The sequence below is a fragment of the Platalea leucorodia genome (genome assembly GCF_965183815.1).
Source record: "Platalea leucorodia genome assembly, chromosome: 4".
NCBI classification, from domain to species: domain Eukaryota; kingdom Metazoa; phylum Chordata; class Aves; order Pelecaniformes; family Threskiornithidae; genus Platalea; species Platalea leucorodia.
Window position 1 is genome coordinate 79855413 of NC_138826.1, and position 19496 is coordinate 79874908.

Here is a 19496-nt window from a genome sequence, read left to right on the forward strand (position 1 = left end):
TACATTGTCTCCAGGGCATGTCCTTTACTAATGTAAGAAAAATTGATTACTTCAAGCAGCATAATGACATCAACCTGCCAAAGCATGCGTTCCAATTTATAATATACAGTCCCGTTTTTTGTTAATTTAATATTGTCAGTTGGTAAAAAAAAGACAATTTATCTGTTTTGTCCTCTCCTAGTTCTGTTATTTTGAAATGACAATTTTAGAACTCATGACAAAAATTAAAATAAGACAAAATGAAACACAATGTATGCACTTACTGGAGTTATTTTTCCTGAAGATGACTGGTATCAAACAGAAGAAAACTGACTGAAAATGAGTCCTTCAACTTTTGCATCTCCCAGTAATGAGATCATCCTGTGATACTGTACTTGGGGAGAACTGTGGAATGTCCACTGGCACTTGAGGAAATGGGAGAAGGAACCCCTTCTTCTGTCTTGTCCCTCAAGCAAATCCATTTCCACATCAGCAAATACAGAAAGACATGTGCAGACATACTTGTGACCTCGCTTCTCTTTTGCATTTTAGATCCCTGTCTTTTGCATTTCTTTTTTCAAAGTCCAGATAAACATCTTTAAATCTGCAGCAGGTCTAAAGTTGTACCTTTTCTTATCTCAAACAAAAGTATCTTGAGACTTTTCCCCTAGATCAGGCTTCAGCATGACACCTCAGATTCTCATTGAGTTAGTGGAAGCGCCAAAACATGCTAGAGATTTGTAATGGCAGAAGCTCTTTACAAAGTCCTTTATTTCTGCTTTAGTGACACTCATTAGAGTGTGAAACATCAAACAGCGCAGTCAATCATGGTAACAACTGTGATGAAGCCACCATTATACTAATACCATGTGGCATCCATATGGATAGCACATACGATTCATACTTGCCAGGGCAGTAGTTTATTTTGACCAGCACAAATTCAGGCTTTTATTGGCAGAACTGAGAACCAAGCGTGGAAAAAAGTTTTTTAAAACTAGCAATTCAACATAATTATCTGGAACGTTGTCATAATCTGTGTAAATTGGTATCACTAAATAAAGATTAACTTTCTTCACTTTAAAGATGGTGCTATGATTTCTCTAGTAAGTCAGGTTGAGAAGCCATCAGAAAGAAATTGTTCTCTCCCTTGGCAGACTACCCAGTCCACATCAGGACATTAATGGCTCACTGGAAGGCAGAAATAGGCTTTGGCCTACAATGTTGTTGCATGTTATAGTACATAACCATTTTTAATATAAAATATTGCATTCTCATTTCCTAAGAAATTAGCTTCCAGGCACTTAGATATTATGTCTGAAAAAAACCCATCATCATACTGAAGGTTATATACACAACACAGGTATATATTACAAGAAAATGACTTTCATTAAACAGGTATTATAATGTGTTAAGCAACATTAAGGCTCGCATGCTGGAGTGAGTGATCTCAGAAGACCCTTCCTATAAAAAAGACTTGGAATAATAAAAACAAATATAAAACAACCACCCTTAAACAAAAACTGACTTACAACAATGTATGCTGACAATTCCATTAACCCTTTCCTCTTCTGAGCTTTACTGGGTAGGGAGTAAACAGAAATGTAGGGAAATGAAGAGCCTTAAAGTTCAAGAGCTGTCCTATGAAAAAAGTGAACCACTCCCCACACACATTTCTACTGCTATCAGTGCACTGGAAAAAAATTATTTCAGCTTATATAAGAAGGAAGATTAAACTACTCCTTTCCATTTTTTAAGTGCTGTAAAACCATAACATTTTTCTCTGGGTATGTCACTGCACATTTATTACATCAATAAGCTATCTAAGTTTTGTTTCTTCATACATGGTTTCCAAATTCAGGACAAGAGGCTTCATCAGCAATTCTACAGATCATTTTCACAGATTTTCTGGTGAAACAAATTGCCTCGCCCCAGTGACAAGATAAGAAAATCCATATGAGTCAAAACTATAATGTTAGGTCTCTTTGAAGTGAATCAAAGTTTGTCAGCTGATTAGCAAAGAAATCCTTAGTCTTAAATTGTGCATAAATATTCCCACCAATCTGAAACTTTTGTTGGCTGAGTTACATATTAAAAAAGTACATTATTGCTGAAGCAGACCAAGATCTATGCATACAGGTTTGTTGTACACACAACTGCACCACTGATTTAATAAAAAACATGGTATTGGGTAATCATTGATCTTGTGAAAATTTGCAATGGAAGCAATCAAAAAGATGACTAGGTTTGGATGAAAAAAAACTAGTTCATTTGCTCCTTTCAATTTCCTCCAAAATATTCTTTCCTGTTAATCCATTTCCATTTTAAGGTCATATAATACTGAAAACCAGGAACTGATCTTACAGGTTGACAAAATTAGTTTCTCCTTAGAATACGGAAAAAACTACAAAAGAGTGCCTTTGTTAAAAGAACAACAACAAAAGAGGAAAACTTATACTCCTAAATGCCAAAATATGTCCTTTTCTTTTGTACCTAAGAGAAAGAAAATCAAGTCAACTTGCTAAATATGCAGCATGACTACTGACATTTAAATAAGGTAGACAGTTTGCAGGATGGAAATGCATTCCGATCCTTAAAATATATTTAGTTCTACTGAAAGCTCCCATTTACTAGTTGAGTTCTGAATACCTGAGAAAGGCCGCAATACAGTTTGCAAATACATAACAAGGAGCATATTTATTCTCATCTCTTGTCTATACTTCTCCATCTCACTTCTGACAGAGTCACATACTTAATCGCAATTTAACTGTTTTGTTGCTACAACAACTTTCCTCTTTTCTTATGTGTTCATTCTAGCCCAAAAGGAGATGCATGTAATATGTCCAGATCACAGAAGATTAGACATGTGACCAAACAACCTGAGCCACTTACACTCTTAAAAAAAGGACAAAAACAATGCATCATTCATACCATCAATACAGTCTTGGAGGAATCCCCAGGATATCGGAGACTGAAGACAAGCAAAGATCCCAGAAAGCAAAAGAAGGTAAGGGTGGCAACGTTTCTAACATCTAACAAAGACTCCACGAGAGGAATAGTTCCCATTGTCCAGTCACAGCATAATTCTGAGGGGTTGAGAAGCAGCCAAGCATTTACAGGGAGGAGGTAGTTGAAAGTCAGCTGTCTTGCTGGGGAGGGACTCACAGCAGCTGGATTATCAAACCTAAAGCAAAAGAAAGGAGAAAAAGAAGCTTTTAATGAAAAAAGATATGGTCTTGATCCATTTTGTGCTCAGAAACCAGCAAACTTTAGATTCATAGCTAAAACTACCAATTACAGACATGTACAATATCCTAATCTTCCTGCATTTGTCAGGTGTGTAACTTGGGAACCGTGCACGATGATTCATCTTAGCGCGGGACGGAGCCTTCTCCAAGTTTAAGAAACTCGTTTGGGATATAAACAACGCAAGTTAGAAGAAACAGAATTATTTACACCTAAAGCTGGGTTCAGTGGTTCTTGTTCATGTTTTCAATAGTTTGCCTCATTTTTCAGGGAAAATAGTAGATTCTTGTATTTCTACATTGCTCGCACGCTTTTATGATAAATTACACTTTTTCAGTTCTGACATTATTCATGTACACTTATCTTCAAGCACTGTATCTGAAGTCAACCATGCTCTCTGCATAGTACGTACCTAAAACCAAAAAAATATTTCGTATGTAGGAAGGGAAAAACTTAAGACGTTTGGAGTATTCAACCAAGGTTCAAACACATAGCCAATAAAAAATACTTCAGTAATAAAACATTTAATTTCTGAATTACTAAGACGAACTAACAACTCCAAGTTTTTAAAAATTAATGCCTGCTCGGATACCCTGATATTTCAGACATTCTTGTCAGCACCTACTGAAATATACCATTTATCAATTTCACAAAAAAATGTAATATTGTACAGTCATATTGTACAGTTACCAATATTAAATTAAGCTAATAAACACTTACGTTGATGTATTTTTGGCCATTTCATTGAGACCTCATTAAGCCATATCTTATTTACCAGTGTCTGTAAATGAGAGACACTTTACTATTACCTTGTAAACACTGGAAGTTGAGACTGGATAACCTGGACTCTGACAACTACAAGCAGCAGTGTACTGAACATTAGGACTATGAGCTTCAACAGTGTTTGGAGCATAGAGAAAGGAATGCTGCCCTTCCCCCGAAGAATCTGTACAGCTGTGTCCAACAACACGGGCAAGGTGTACTGCAAAGGAAAAAAAGTCTTTATAATCAGTGTACTTATTTATCCCTTAGATAAACATGAGCTACCTAATCTTTTGGTTTTTTCTCCCTTGGTTTTCTCTAAATGCCTGCTCCCAATAGTTACTTAACTCGGCTTCTTAGAGCTTTCATGACAACATCCAAAAAGAAGTCCACCATTCTAATAAAAATTGCAAGAATATTTGAATAGAGTTAACACTATCATAACTGAATTTGCATGCCTGTAGTTCTGCATTTTGCACTGAGAAATTAAAAGATTTGTACCATCTTCAGAGACTTCAATATATCAAGTATGACCATGAAATAAATTTTGAAAAAGAGAAATCACTATTTTTAGAATTATCAGCCTCTCTGAAAACTTGTCCTATAAACAAAATTCCTTAGGAACAGTAGAAATACTATTCATTTCCTGATTAGCCCTGGAGTCCTATTTTACGCCTCTACTGCAGTAACCCACGTCTCCCTGCCTTATGAACATTATGATCTTGCACAGTTCCCCATTACATACCCTAATTTCTTCTCTGTGTACAGCTTTCCCTATGTCTTCATGTCTTGTGCTGGGGATGATTTATTGCTTCACATATACTGGTTGGCTGAACTACAGATATTGATAGGTTTTTGAGAACTGGTCAAGCCCTTAGTTCATGCTACACCTGTACTCTCAGAAGAAGCCTCAGTTTGGATTCTATCTTTTCTACTCACTTGACTTACAGAAACTTGTTAAACTTTCATGAAATTGAGGATCAGATCAGAAGTTACTAGAAGAAAGGAAGAGTGAATTGAAAAGTATGGTCACATACTAGTGATTTCCTCAGAAATCAAGTTTGAAAATTATATGCTTATTCATTAGACTTGCAAAGGCAATAGTTACAAACACACGTATTTCTGTAAGCATAAAAAAAATGTGATTTTGGCATTTTAGTCTTGAATATATATTCCCAAGATAGACAATCTTTCAGCTTTTACTGGTGCAGTTTTTGCAAAATATTCCTTCAAGTAATTAAGGCATAGTAAACTAGAAAATTTTCTTAGAATATGCAACCATACATTTTTAAATAGCATATGGTTTGACTATTAAAAAGTCAAGAATTATTTTATTGCAGGAACATTTTGCTTCTCTAAACAAACGAAAAGTTACTATTAACTTGAAGAGTTATCAATGCTTAAGATGAAACTTATCAGATTAGAAATTAAATTTAAAGGTATTCTTAGAACAACAAATTTCAGAAGACTATTACTGATTCAAATAAGACTACTCCAAAACATCTGGTTATTCATTAGAATGTGATGACATGCATTTGTATACAGTATGTTCTTTATTTTTACTACAGGAACTAAAAAACTAAAACTGTTACATGCTAATCTTTGCAAACCTCAGTCAATTAAAACCTTAGGTTTCTATTAAGACATGTCAATTCTTTATTCAGTATATTTGGTAACATCTCTGTATGGCATGTAAAGGACAACTTAGAAGTCACTGGATTCCCTCACCATGAGCCATGTATGTTAAACATTAGTTGAGGCAAGAAAAATCTGAAAAATGTAACAGAACTATAGAGTTAGCCTGAACGGACAAAAATCAGTGCTGAAATATGACACTTCAAAGTACTTAATGTCTCATTACAGAATTCCTGAGAAGAAATCCAATTTATTTTTCAACAGCTTACCCCTTGAGCAATAAATACTTCGTACACACAGCATATCCCCACCACCGTTATTCCTTGTTCTTTACACAGTGTTGCAACAGCTACTAGAAACACAGTCACTGCAATTGGAGTCCACACTGCAAATAAAGAAGACATATTGAAAATGTTCCATCTTAAAACAAAACCAAACATTTAATAAAGTAAATTAACCTAAAAGGTGAAGACTTTAGCTTTTCATGTTTGAACATGATATGTTCTATAAACTTATTCAGTATGCCATTTGTTATTAAAGGCAAGATTACCAGTTTTAGTCTACAGAAAATAATATAGATGTATCGGTTTTAAAACTGCCTCCCTTAAACTGAAAGAACTAAATGAAAGGCAAAAGACTCATCCATGATAGGAAAAAAACCCAATCTTTCCTAATTCACCAGAACACTTTTTAAAATGGAATGTTTTATAGGCAGTCATGAGTTTTCATGTCAATTTGATTTTGGAAAAGAGGCAAGCCTCCTACATCTGCACTGAAACTTTAGAGCTTACTTGTGACCATCTGAGGCATCTCAGCATACTTCCACTTACTTGCATTAATAGAAGACAGTGCAACAGTCACCTACTCTAGGTGTTACAAAACAACTGAGAAGTGCTTAAGTCTTTAAGGAAAAAAAAAAAAAAGGCAATTTATAATAGAAAGTACTATTACATGAGTATCTTGGGGCTGAAGGGTTTTTTGTACCCACTTGCTGAATAACCAATACATCCATATTACCATTTTAAGAGCTCTATTATCAGTGATACTGAAATTAAGTATATATTTGTCCATCATTTACCTATGGTATTATCTGGCCCTTTAGATTTTGTATATGCCAAAAAAGCAGCTAGGAAAAAGATAGATGATAAAAGCTCTGCTCTGCCCACAACTCCAGTTACCTGAAAAGAAAAAAAAAACAAAAGACAATATTATTCTTCTAGTGACTATTCTAGTACTAGAATAGTGCATGACCGACGTACTACCAGGATATGCATAAACAAGATGTGTAAACCAAGCAAAAAAGGCTAAAAAGAGTAAGGCTGCTATCAGTTCAATCAGTACTGAATTCAAGACCAGGATGATACAGGTGGCTGGTGGCCACCTGTGGCTGATGTGTATCACCATTAACAAGACAACTAAGAAATGCTGTACTTTCTTGTATCTTTAGTAACACCAGCCACAAACAGCATTTGAGGCAGAATTTGGGCATAAACAACTGCTTTCTTCCTAATATTTGGAAGAAACTGTCTTTCATCAATAGGAGCTTTAAGTGAAGCCTGACAAGAACTGTTGTACATATACATCCTGCTGACAGTGGCATACAGAAACTATGACTGTTATTTTTGTTATTTTTGTTCATACCTTTTCTGACTGACTGAACAGATCTGAATCTGAAAGAAGCATTCCCTTGACTGGTGCAATGGCAGCTCTTAGGTGAGCAGTCACGAGTTACAAATAAATTGATGGCAAGCTCTGTGCAATGGAGTTAAAGAATGACTCGGGCTTTACTACAGGCCTTGGCAAGTTTCTAAATGATAATTAGGTTGGCAATATTAGAATTGCAGGTAGTGCCCCCTTTGGTAATAAGACAGAGAGGAATGGATTTTATGAAAATCTGGAGAAGTGCTAAAATCCATAGGGCAGAAGATTGTTTCAGATCAAAAATGAAATACATTAATTTCCATTTCAGGAGCTGTTTTCAAAAAATGCTAAGGTGCAGCCAACAACCAGAGACAGAAGACAGGTCACTACATTAACGGTTACTGCAGTAGCCACTGTGCTGACCACAGTACCATTTAGGCTGCCTTTCTTCCTCATTTGTCCTCTTCTGTAATGCTTCTGATTACATCCAAATTTTTGCAAGTAAGCTGCCTGAAAAATGGCATATGATCCTGAGGCAGACGGTCATATTTAGCTAAGAAAACCTCATAGCTCACCCTTTAATTATGATGCTGCTGAAAACTGACTTTCAGCCATCCAGACCCAGCTAGAAGTTTTTACTGCTAGGTTCATTCTTGGTCAAGCATGATTGATCCAGCACAGCATAAAAAGAAAAAATAACTCAATATCCAAGGTCACAGTGTAAAGAAAAGTATTCAAATCTGAATTTGAAATCATGCTCTAGTGTTTCTGTGGGGAGTAGGGTACGTTTACCAAAGAACTCACCGAATCATGAACAGACAAAGCATGTTTCAATACTGATAGGACACCAGAGTTTGTGTTAACATTTTGGATAGTATACAGGTGTTTGTTTCCAAAATGTCTCAAGATGTTTCAAGGATTCTTGGTCTGAATCTCAAAATTGTCCAGCGTTAAGACAGAAATTAAAGACAACTTTGTCTGTAGATCGGTTGAAAGGTCCCTGCCAACACAAGAGAGATTCTATTTCTGGACACAAGGGTGACTTATGAGAGAAAATTCTAGTATTCACAAGGTTAGTTGATATCCTGTAGCTGTAAAGGTGGTCAACATGCCTCTGGCCAGAACAGTAGCAAAGTAGCTAGAAAGACTGAACTGGAATTCTAAGGACAAGGACAAATGAAACTATGATGCTGCTATTCAACCCATTTCCTCAAAAATTTTTTCTCAGAAAATGATATATTACCAGCACAAGAGCCCAGCTTCTCTCTGAAGTCAAGCAGAAAATTATTTTCTATTTATCCTGCTCTGCTAACTTCTCCAGGAAAAATCCATTTATCATGAGATAGATAAAGGTTTGAAATGTTTATGTATTGCATCTGCTGTTTCAAACTCTTGTACAGGGGAGTAATAAGTAGGAGACTAATTTGAAGGAATTCAAATCAGACCTGTTTTGGAGTTTTCACTGAAGTCTGAATAAGTTAGTCAGCACCCAAGTCCCCAGTTCTAAAATACAGCTCATTATTACCTCCTCTTTTCCAACAGAAACTTCCAGTTGTTTTGCCTTTTATACAGGTGCACAAGTCTCAACAGCCAATTCTAAGAATCCTTTCTTAGTTGTATGTTAGGCAGCATTCTCAATGCAAACACTTGAAAGGATAAAATACACTATTTCTCAAACACAGAAAACTTCAATTGAAAAAGGTGGGGGGAGGAGGAAGAAAACTCCTTGACTGATTCTTTACTGAGTACCTAAGTACAACAGCAGGGGAATTCAATTACAATTGCACTTAAATCTCAGACTCTCTAAGTGTTTTAAGTACAGGACCAAGTTCTACCAATCACATAGTCTTACAGTGCCCTCATGTGGCTAATATGGGATTACACACTTACTACAAAACTGCTTCGTAACTATACTTTGTAACTTTGTAAAACACTGCCTTACACAATAAGCTTTCATTACACAATGTTTTGTACGATACTTTTTGCTAACTCTGCTGCATAGTACTAAAAGCAACTGTGTTACTGTTATCTGGTATGGAATCTGACAGCTCAAGTATGATAATGAATCATCATATTTGGAATGAAAGTGATAAAATTACATAGGATGATCTAAGCCATGACCCACTAATGTAAGCCACTAGTAACTTGCTAATGCTCCTGTAAAGATACTATCACATTTACTACAGAGGCAAAGCCAAACTTCGAAATTTAAAGCATGCTTTTTTCAAAGAAACAGAAAACCAAATGAAATCAGCGAATTATTTTTTAACCCATCTTTTACCCAGGATTTTATGGGGGTTTGTGCTTTCAAGCACAAAAGCAAGCAAAAAGTTTTAGATGTTTATTTTTTGCATTTTTAAACATGCCACTAACAACTTCTAGCAAGGACATATTAGTACCTCAAATAGCAGCCAATTATAAACCCCATGAACTCAATTCCTATAAAGATTTGCTCAAAATACACAGATGCAGGCTACTGAATTGCTGCTGACAGTGATTTGTGTTTTTAGAGAACAGGAGAGCGATGTGAACTCTTTACCCAGACAAATCAGGACCAAAAAATACAGCATAAGGTAAGAGCAAACCCTTCTTATTTTCTTAATATCAAAAGATATCTCCCCCCCGAAAAAAACACACTAAAAAAAGTGGGATAACACCTCCATAGAAGCAGAGTTTTAAACACTTTCAGTTTTCTGAAAATCAGCTAATACTATAAGAAAACAGAGACTGTGAATGGGCTTAGGAACATGTGTGAACTGGAATCTAGGAAAGCCAATCTAAATGGTGCAGAAATAACAGCAGAGAACTCCACAGATCTGCTTTATCAGTGTTTCTGATGGAAACAAATCTAACAAGAACACAAGACTCTATTTACTCCACAACATTGCAAGCCTGGTTGACCACTAAGAAGTATATAATCAGACAGCTTGTATAAATGATGCTTTCATAGCAGTGAAAAAGTCCTTCAGAATCAAAGGCAAGGTAAATATGAGAGGCAAGAAACGTACTTCCTCTTTCTGACATCAGATATGTTAAAAAATTGAAGGTTCAAACAGAACGGCCCTAAGCTGAATGTAGCATAGCAACAACAATCCTAGAAAAAGCTCTACTGAGATAGATATATTGACATAAGAGAAAGCAAACAGAACAGACTTGGTGATTAGCTAGAGGGGAGTGCTTAGCGATTCTGGAAATTCCTTAAGAGGTACTCATAGTACTTGCAAAATACGATACTGGATGAATCATCACAGAACACAAATATCTACGTAAACTAAAGTAGCCATCATCATAAAAACCAATGTTCATAGCAGAGACCTAACTTATTTCATAACTAATGTTTCTTTAATTATTTTTCAGTAGCTGCATGGAATACCAAACAACTCTGAGCATTAAAATTTTGTCACTTCCACCACTCATTGCAAAGGGCAGAGTAAGTACTAGTAAAATCACACACCTCTTCGAGCTACAATACATAAACAGATACAAAACCCATGAAATTTAAGGTTAATCAATACAGCTTGAACAAATTAAGCACATCACAGCTATACCTACCGCTTCTGTATGTATTGGGTGCACTGCAAAGAGCAAGGATGCAACTACGCTGCTCCTGTTGTCCAGAAAGAGCTTACAGACCTTCAGGAAGACTACACAAACCACCACATGAAAGACCAGATTTAGGAAGTGGTAAGAAACTGCATTTAACTCGCTGAACAAGTAGTTTAAGCGAAACGTGAGAACTGTAAGGGGACGATAGGATTTATGACTCCTCTCCTAAAAGAAAAGAAACAATTCAATCAGTTACCATAAATGTATAAAGGGACTTTTACTCCAAAATATCTTTCTAAAAATCTATGGACACATGATTCCCCTCCTCTATTCTCAGGCATCTACCTTCAAAATAAAGACCTGAAAAATCAGTAATACTAATAAAAAAATAATCTAGTGTGTTAAATGAAAACTTGATTTAAAATTAAAATGTTAAACAGAGAAGTTATTTATGACTATTTTTCCTACTTCCACACAGTTTTAAGGTATTATTCAAGTATTTTGATTACTTTGCCATTTCATGTTTTAGATCAGTATTTTATAAAATAAAAATTTGGTGTGCTCAGCTAAATGTATTATTTATACATTTTCAGTATGTCTGCCAGTCAATATGTCTATGTTGCCAGTTACTCCACCCATAAACCCTTTTAAAAACTACACTTAACACCATCTTCCTGCTCCAATATGCATTTGTCAACCCACAGCCTGTTGATATTTTGCTGAATATGTCTGTAAAACAAAGGAAGAAAAACTAAGATGAAACTGGGGGGCAGGGACAGTGAATGAAATTGTACATACAGACAGACAAAAACACAAGATCGGAAAAATATTTTAAAAGCCATGAACGACCAAATTAATCTGACTTCATTTCGACTTTCAGTTGGTTTTAAGTGCAAAATCAATGCTGAATGAGATGGCTTTCTCCCGCTCCACGTGGTTAGGGTTTTTGTGGAGTAAAAACATGTTGAAAACTACTAGAAATTTTACTGGGAGGAGTTTAGGAATCCACTTACTCTCAATGACTACAGGACTAGATGGCATCTGAACAAGAGTCTGGAAGCTTTCATTACATGCTTGTATGAAAATTATGTGTCAAAGTCTATTTGTAGAGCTAGCAATTAGTATCTCACAAGGAACTAACCCCGTAAGTTATGGACATAAGAAAAGATAAGATTACAAGGTGGAATGCCTTGATAGGCAAAAAAACTACGACTGTCAGAGAATTTTTATGCATTTACTCAGCAATGGTACTATGTGTAACTTTCTAAACTATATGTAAATCCTTTAGCCATTGTCATTTAACGATGTTTATCAACAACTTTAATGCCAATGTGGCTTTTCAGATAAAGACATAACCACTCTACATGGGCTACCAACCAAAAACTCTGAATTCACATAAACATACTTACTCAAATAAATTTAACGGGATTCAATACCCAAACTCCTAGCTTTGTTGTTTAAGAGTGTTATCTTTCTTTCCAGACTGCAATTAGAAATAAATACCTTTGTATGTCAATGTCTAGCTTTTGCAGGAGGAGAAGGGAAAATGATCAGAGTTGTCTGATTTTGATATTGGAATTAGGTAACACGCAGCATCTTGAAGCGCGATACATGACCTTATTTTCTTACAAGTTCTTTTATTGTACAAAGGGAAAGAATATAAGCGACATCTGTTCCTGATCTTATAGTACAAAACACTAGCACCACCAAATTCCACCAGAAACAAACTATTCTGTTAAAACCTCATTAGGGGAAAAAAACGTAAAAACTCTCTTCAAGGTTTTTTTCCATTCCCTAAATGCCTCAAAGTGTTTCACAGACAGTTTACCTCAGACATTGGAGTGCCCCAGAAGTCATTCTGAAACAGATTTTTTAACGGAGTAGAAGGATGCAAATCTTTATTGTCCAAAATTGCTGAAACATCATCAAAGACAAAGCCACAAAAGAGACTGTTCCAATAGCAAGCTGCCACCACACCAACTATTAGTGCTGCTTCCTTCAGGCTTACATCAGCCATCTTCTCTAAGAGTTTTCATGGACAAAAGCTGAAATATACGGACAGAAACTTGAGTAGTTTATACTGATTAAAAACTAAACTTGATCAATAAAGTCAAATTAAGACATCCAATATTTTAGAAGTTAATGACACTACATATCTAAAAATCTAAAAACGATAGAAAGCTTTCCTCAAGTCTCATCCATCTTACACAATTTAGTGTTTAAAAGAAATAATCTCATTAAAAAGTCTCACCCCTAAAAAGCTCTCACACAAGCTGGATACACTGCTACATTTCATGTTTGACTAAAAAAAAGAAGATTGATGATAAATTGTGATGTAGGTTTTAGCAGACAGCTATGCAGTTCAAGTGAATGCTGCAAACTGGAGAACTATGAAAATTAAGTTCTCTAGAACCCTGAGTAATTTAACATACTGACACAGAATACTAAGTTATCAAAAAGGTGGACAGTGTGTTAATTATGCATGTCTTTTAGGTTTAAATGTGTTACTCAAAATATTTCAAAAGCAATGAAAAAAATGAATTTCAAACATTCTGAAGAACTTCATAAATATAGGTGTTCAAGAACAGGTAAAGAAGGACATTAGTAATAATAAAAAGTTAAACTTACCATGGAAGCTCACACTTTGTTCATCTGCATTCTTCATAGAAGTTCACGAAAAGGTCATTTTTTTCTCAACTCTGCCAATTGCTCCGATGTCACTGAATGTTCACAAGAGTCTTGTCTAAAGAAAAACAGCATGCAAAAAAGACACAACAAATGAACTTCATCTTACATTATTTTCTCTCATCTTGCATAAACTTCCTAAGCCCTAGAAATTATTAAAGAACAGTTTTATGATTATTTAAAAAATAATATATGGGTGACCTGATCAAAAGGTGAAATTAGTAGGTATCGGGATGTTTGAAAATGCTGTTCCACCTTGGAAGAACAGGAAGGAACTACAGGTCAAAGGCATTCTTTTTGACCATTGGTTGACGCAGCATGGATTACTGTCAATTGTTGGGGCCAAAGACATTGAAAAGCTACAGACAATTGGAACACTGACTTAGTTTTGAGAAAAAGGAGCGATGACTGAACAAAAGTATATAGCATTTTCCCCAAAACTAGACAGAGGTAGCATCTGTAAGGACACAGAACAGCTAATATTAGCCGGATAACGTGGATCCCTAAATATGTAAAAACACTGGCCTTATGTCTATCAGGGTTCACACATTAAAGCTGATGAGTTATTAGGAAGCTATAGTCTGTTTTGTTGTCCTAAGGCATGAAATGCTGGTGACTTTTTTTTTTTTTTTGCTTTGGTTTGTTGTTTTTTTTTTTAATTGTGTTCAGGTTTAAGTACACTATCCTCTAAAAACAAGCCATAGAGATATCTCATCCAGACAGGTAATCTCAATTGTGGTTTGCAGCCTGGGCCTGAGAACATGACAATCACCTATCACAACTAGTGGTAAGGAAAGGAATACTTGTGCAACAAGATGCAGGTGCAGTTAAACTAAAAACCAGGACAAAGATCATTTAAAAGGAATGAAACCAATCTATTCAGTGTTACTTACATAATGGCACTGAAGCTCTTTTTCTTCTTTTGTAGTACTTGGAGCACTGGCTATTGGTGTTACTTCAACCAAGAAAGAGCCTTTTTTCAAAGTTGCCACCACTTTTGTAATAAGAAAAAGGAAAAAAAAAACAATGTTAAATGTTAAAGGATGCTGCTACATCTTTTTGCCAGGCTGGAAGAGAGTACATTAAAACACTAAGCCAAGATTAAGTCTGAACATATTTACGGTCTTCTTGGCAGCCAGAGAAATCTTATTAAAAAAGAAAACAATGCATACTGCAGGAATACATTAAAAGACAGCCCACTTTTGAACTTCAACTCACCAAAGATTTTTAGTGCCCCCCCCCCCCCCCCCCCCCCGCAAAGAATGTGGAGGAGAAGAAACTGCTGTTTCTCACCCTGCTAGGAAAAGAGTTTGAAATTCCTTGTTTGCAACAGCTTCTGAACAGTGCACTTCCTACTTCTTCAAGTTCACTAGTTCTGCTGAAAAGCAGTGACATCTGAAAAGGACCTACAACAAACATGTAAGGATTTTGCAATATATAAGCCTCCATTTTTTAAATACTGTGTTCCAAAAATTAATGGGACAAGATAATACTGCCACGTAGAACTAACTGTAAGGTTTATTTAAATTTGCCCTTTAAGAAAAAGCATCTCAAGGTGAGTAGGTTTTTGGTGACTTGAGACTTCTTTATTCACGATATAATTTTACTGTATTGGTTAGTTGAAGCAGCAAGCCCTTGCAGATACTGCTTTGCATATCAAAGAGTAACTCTGAGGTAATTTTTAACAACCCTATTTCAGAAACAGCTACTGCTACCCAACTAGAAAAAAAAAGGAAAGATTCCTAAGTATAGCCTCCTATCAAAAGGAAAAGCTTAACCAACCTTAACTGCTAGCTCCTCAACTACTTTTTGTAGGTTTTTACTTTTCCCTACACAGAATACATGTCAAGACAGCTACTTTACTTATCCCTTATTCATAGGCAATTCCGATGCTTTCACAAGCCTTTCTTTTTGCTCGGAATTTCTAGTATTTCTTCCACCCAGAACTCTAATTTTACACCACTACTGACCATGCTGTTTCCTTGCAGAGCTACATTTACCTACATGCTAACTGTAGGGAAAATATTGTTTTCATTTGAATGACAGGGAACTCTTAGGTATAAAGAAATTAAGATTTTAGCTACATTCAAAGTCAAGTTTAAGTGGCTAGCCCACCATCAGAGAAACCTGTTTGAGAACTCCAGAAAAAAATTCACCTTTTCACAATTTTTTAATTTGCAATTCACCCTCTCCTTTACATGCACATTTCAATCACAGATATGATTGCAAATAGATGGCTATAATTTGGTCTTTCAAGACCAGGATTTGAGCCACAGACACTCCAGGCAATTCTGAACAGCTTACTAAATTTACTGTAAGGAATGAACATATGTAACAAAATGAATTGTTCTGGTTTTAGCAGCAAGTCACACAACACACTACTGGAACTGTGCCAAGCATCACACGATACTCCCCTCAAATTTTTGTTGTGTGCAAAAGTACTAGTAGGTCTTGGCAACAGACGGGCATAATGGAAATCTGGAAGAGTCCCCATTTTCCAGCAATCTGCTTCCAGGGCAAGCACAAAGAGAAAAATGGGAAATTCAAGGCCACGTACTATCTGTAGATTGCACAAAATTGTAGCACAGATACGTTACTGCGTCTGACTTGCATTCTGGCATTCTAAGATCTTCTTTTCCTGAAACATACTGTAAAGGTACATAAAGTTAGGAAAATTAGTTTTTCCATCTAGTCTGATTACAGGGTAGTTTAATGTTCTTGCTGAATTAAAGCATAAATATGGAAAGATGATGTTGCAGTCCTTTATGTTAGCATAACAAAGCAGATTTTGAGGAAGGTTACTACTACTTCCTATCTGCTACTACAGCTAGGTCCACCACCAAACTCCAAGCTTCAAACCTGGAATGATCATCAACGTGTTGAGAACGCAAGACTAAAACAGAGGGAGGCTTATAGAAAGCTCATCTGTACTTGGTAAGCCAGGCAAAAGTATGCCTGCCACTAACCTCAGTGGAAAACAGAAATTGCTATTTGGCAGCCAACACTCTTTTCACGCCAACTAATCTGTTTTAAGTTTGATGTTGGAAAGTAAGAAGCCATATAAGGAGTATACAAGACTGAGAATCTCATAGATCACAGATGTACAAGAGGCTGCTGAAGCCTTGGTATGATTGGGCTCCTCAGGAGACTCATGGAGAGTGGACATATTCCCCTTCTTGCCCAACAGACATGTTGAAATTTGCAACCCAAGTATGGTCTTGTAAGTGTCAGTACTTCACCACTCCCAGTGATGGGTGTATTGATAAATACCCGCCTAACAACTTGTTTGTTAATACAGGTTTGCTGTGATGGAGAACCACATCACTGACTACTCCAACGCATGTAAACAGATTGACTGTCCCTCAAGTTATGTTTTTGAGCTGACCTACCCACTACTTTCATAGCTTGTAAGACTGCCCATCAGATACCTTAACCAGCCCTTGGGCTGTATGACTGCCAGTTTGTGGTCTATAGAACAGCCACAAAGCCCCCATTTGACTAGATGAAATCAGGACAGACACTTTATTACCAAGATCTCTGCTGGATGTTTTAATTTACAACAATAGCTGAACACGTCACGAAGAATACACAGCTGAAAACAATACGCAGCAAGATAAGCCTTGTGAGACAGAAACTGCATGATCATGAGAGCTGACTGTGGAAAACAGAATGCCCAAGCTGTGCAAAACACCTGACTGTTAGCCAAACTTTCTCAAGCTGTGTGGCACAGAGATCTGTATTTTGCACTGTACAGTTTTCATGCGTATACAGAGACATTAAGTGGAAAGGACAGACAAGAACCAGAGCTCTCAAGCAGGTTTGGCTTGTAAGGTATGTAGTTTTCCTCTTCCAACTTGTTGAGAACCCTCTACGAACCCAAAACTTTTTTCTAAAAGTAGGAAAACAAAATATTTCTCTACAATCACTACCAAATCCATGACACTACAGTTTAGCACTGCATACTGCAAAATAACAGTAGTCTGTGCAAATAATTCAACACAAATAAAAAACGCATAATGATGCTCTATGTATCCTTGGTTGGGAGATTTGGGATTGTGGAAGCCATTTTCTGCCGATATGAATTTAGGAAAAATTAGGAAGTATGTATTTAGGAAGGAATACAGCTGCAATCCTTAAATATGCAACAGCTATTTAGCACTCCATAATTAGCTATCACCTAATAAACATGCTGTCTGCCACCTTATATCAACAACAGATCCTTGCAGGAACAAATATATTTGTGTTGATTAGACACATCTTACTACCTAACTTTAGAAACTTAAACATAGATTTAAAATTTTTCTTCTACTGCGTAATGGCACTTACCTCTTTTATACCCTGAAGGCCACTAATAACAACTACTGTTCTGATGAAGCCTCCTTCAAACAAAATGCTCTATGCAAGTCACTTTTTTCTTCTTTAGAAAAAAAGCCATGGCTAGTGGCAATAATACAGAATTTAAAAAATGGGGCACTTCTGTGTGGGAAAAAGCTTGTGTAATCCACCTAACCCTGCTCATGATTTCCACAGAAACTGACAGGAACAAACATGATCATTAAAATTCATCTCAAACAGATGTCCCAATTGCAAAGTTTCAACATGTTCCAGCTTTTGTATGAAAGCTCTTACTACTCCTGAAAATACTCAGCATAATTGACATATTTTTGATATTTGCAACTTTTGATACAGTCAGTATTTTGAAAGTCAGTTCAAGCTGTCAGAAAACTTCTTTAAAATTCACCTTATTCACTGTCCATAACAGAACATTAGTTACTACAATCTAAAGATTGATTTTCTTTTTTCTCCCTCATATTTGGAAAATATTTTCATTCACACTATATTAAATATTCATAGATATTAAAAACACACCTGACACTTTTCAGTCATACCAAGATCTTAACATCTGCAACCATAATCAAACTGCAACTCTAGAGATGACAATGTAAGCATCAGCGAGGCAACAGTCTTTAACTCCACCGAGTCGCTTTGATAAACAGCGCTTTGCGCGTGCCATGTGAAGCATAATTGCTACATAAATCCCAAGGAACTTAATTTTGTGTTATATTAATTAGGTTGCTGGAAAGAAAAAACAGGCAATTTGAGTACGGATAGGCAGTTTCTTGAAAAACTTTGAAAACAAGCTAATGAGCATTTATGCACATACCTAATCATAATACACGGGCTTCCCACTCTCCTGTTTGGAGTTCTAAAGCCAGTGAAGAGATAGACATACACAAAGGAGCTGCCAAAAAATAGTTGTGCATCTCATTTACTCTGGAGACATGTACTTTGAAAACCATTAAGGTCCTGAACTGTTTAAAACATATTTACAGTTCACACAGAAAAACATCAAATTATCAAAGGTGGAAGAAAACATAAGACTTGTTAAAACCACTCCCATATTTATTTTTAAACAGGTGAGCAACAAGTTGATCTAAGACCTGGTGGCTGAACTGATGAGTATCAGCAGAGATATATACAATGGGTTACCAAACCCAGTAGTACAGTCACTTAAAAGTGGCATTTTAATTCAACTTCTGAGGCTCTGCTAATGTCCTAATTTGTCTTGCCTACTTGCCACCCTTTCTGTATTTTTATTATTTGCTAACTTGAATATTCTTTCTGCTGACTTGATACGAGTGTTTAATGACAGAAAGAGATCACCCTTTTCTTTCTGTTGTCCCTTTCCAACATAGCCTTTAAATTTATCTTCTCTTAAAAATGTCACTCCAAGGTACAACTCCACTATGAAACAACTTAGATGCACAGCTGAGATTGAAATGATTGGCCTTGAATCTCATATAGGAGAAAGCTAGCAGTATTTGGGAAGACAGGAGGAAGAAGAATGCAAAACATGCCTCAATTCCCCTTTCATCTTGCTGAGATCCTAAAGCAGAACAAACATAACAAAAATTATAATGTGGCAACCTTCCTCTGCAAATACTACAGGATCAAGAGGAATGGGACTAATCTGAAGTACTCTTCACTCCCCAGCAAGGCAATGG

At 36.2% G+C, this 19496-nt stretch overlaps 1 protein-coding gene across 9 annotated transcripts in view; it reads right to left on the bottom strand.

Annotated features, from left to right (window-relative positions):
* Positions 1 to 19496, bottom strand: part of TMTC3 (transmembrane O-mannosyltransferase targeting cadherins 3) — a 42479-nt gene that overhangs the window by 20503 nt on the left and 2480 nt on the right. For 3 of the 9 annotated variants that reach the window (XM_082308281.1, XM_082308282.1, XM_082308280.1), the window contains 9 exons: positions 14785 to 14897; positions 14385 to 14485; positions 13435 to 13549; positions 12635 to 12851; positions 10813 to 11031; positions 6698 to 6797; positions 5889 to 6004; positions 4032 to 4204; positions 2908 to 3160 (listed from right to left, as the gene is read on the bottom strand). In XM_082308281.1, the coding sequence (XP_082164407.1) occupies positions 2908 to 3160; positions 4032 to 4204; positions 5889 to 6004; positions 6698 to 6797; positions 10813 to 11031; positions 12635 to 12823 (1050 nt within the window). In that variant the 5' untranslated portion in view covers positions 12824 to 12851; positions 13435 to 13549; positions 14385 to 14485; positions 14785 to 14897. Of the gene's footprint in view, positions 1 to 2907; positions 3161 to 4031; positions 4205 to 5888; positions 6005 to 6697; positions 6798 to 10812; positions 11032 to 12634; positions 12852 to 13434; positions 13550 to 14384; positions 14486 to 14784; positions 15997 to 16048; positions 16140 to 19496 lie in introns of all 9 variants that reach the window. The other 6 variants (XM_082308283.1, XM_082308284.1, XM_082308285.1 and 3 more) reach the window with 3 other exon arrangements.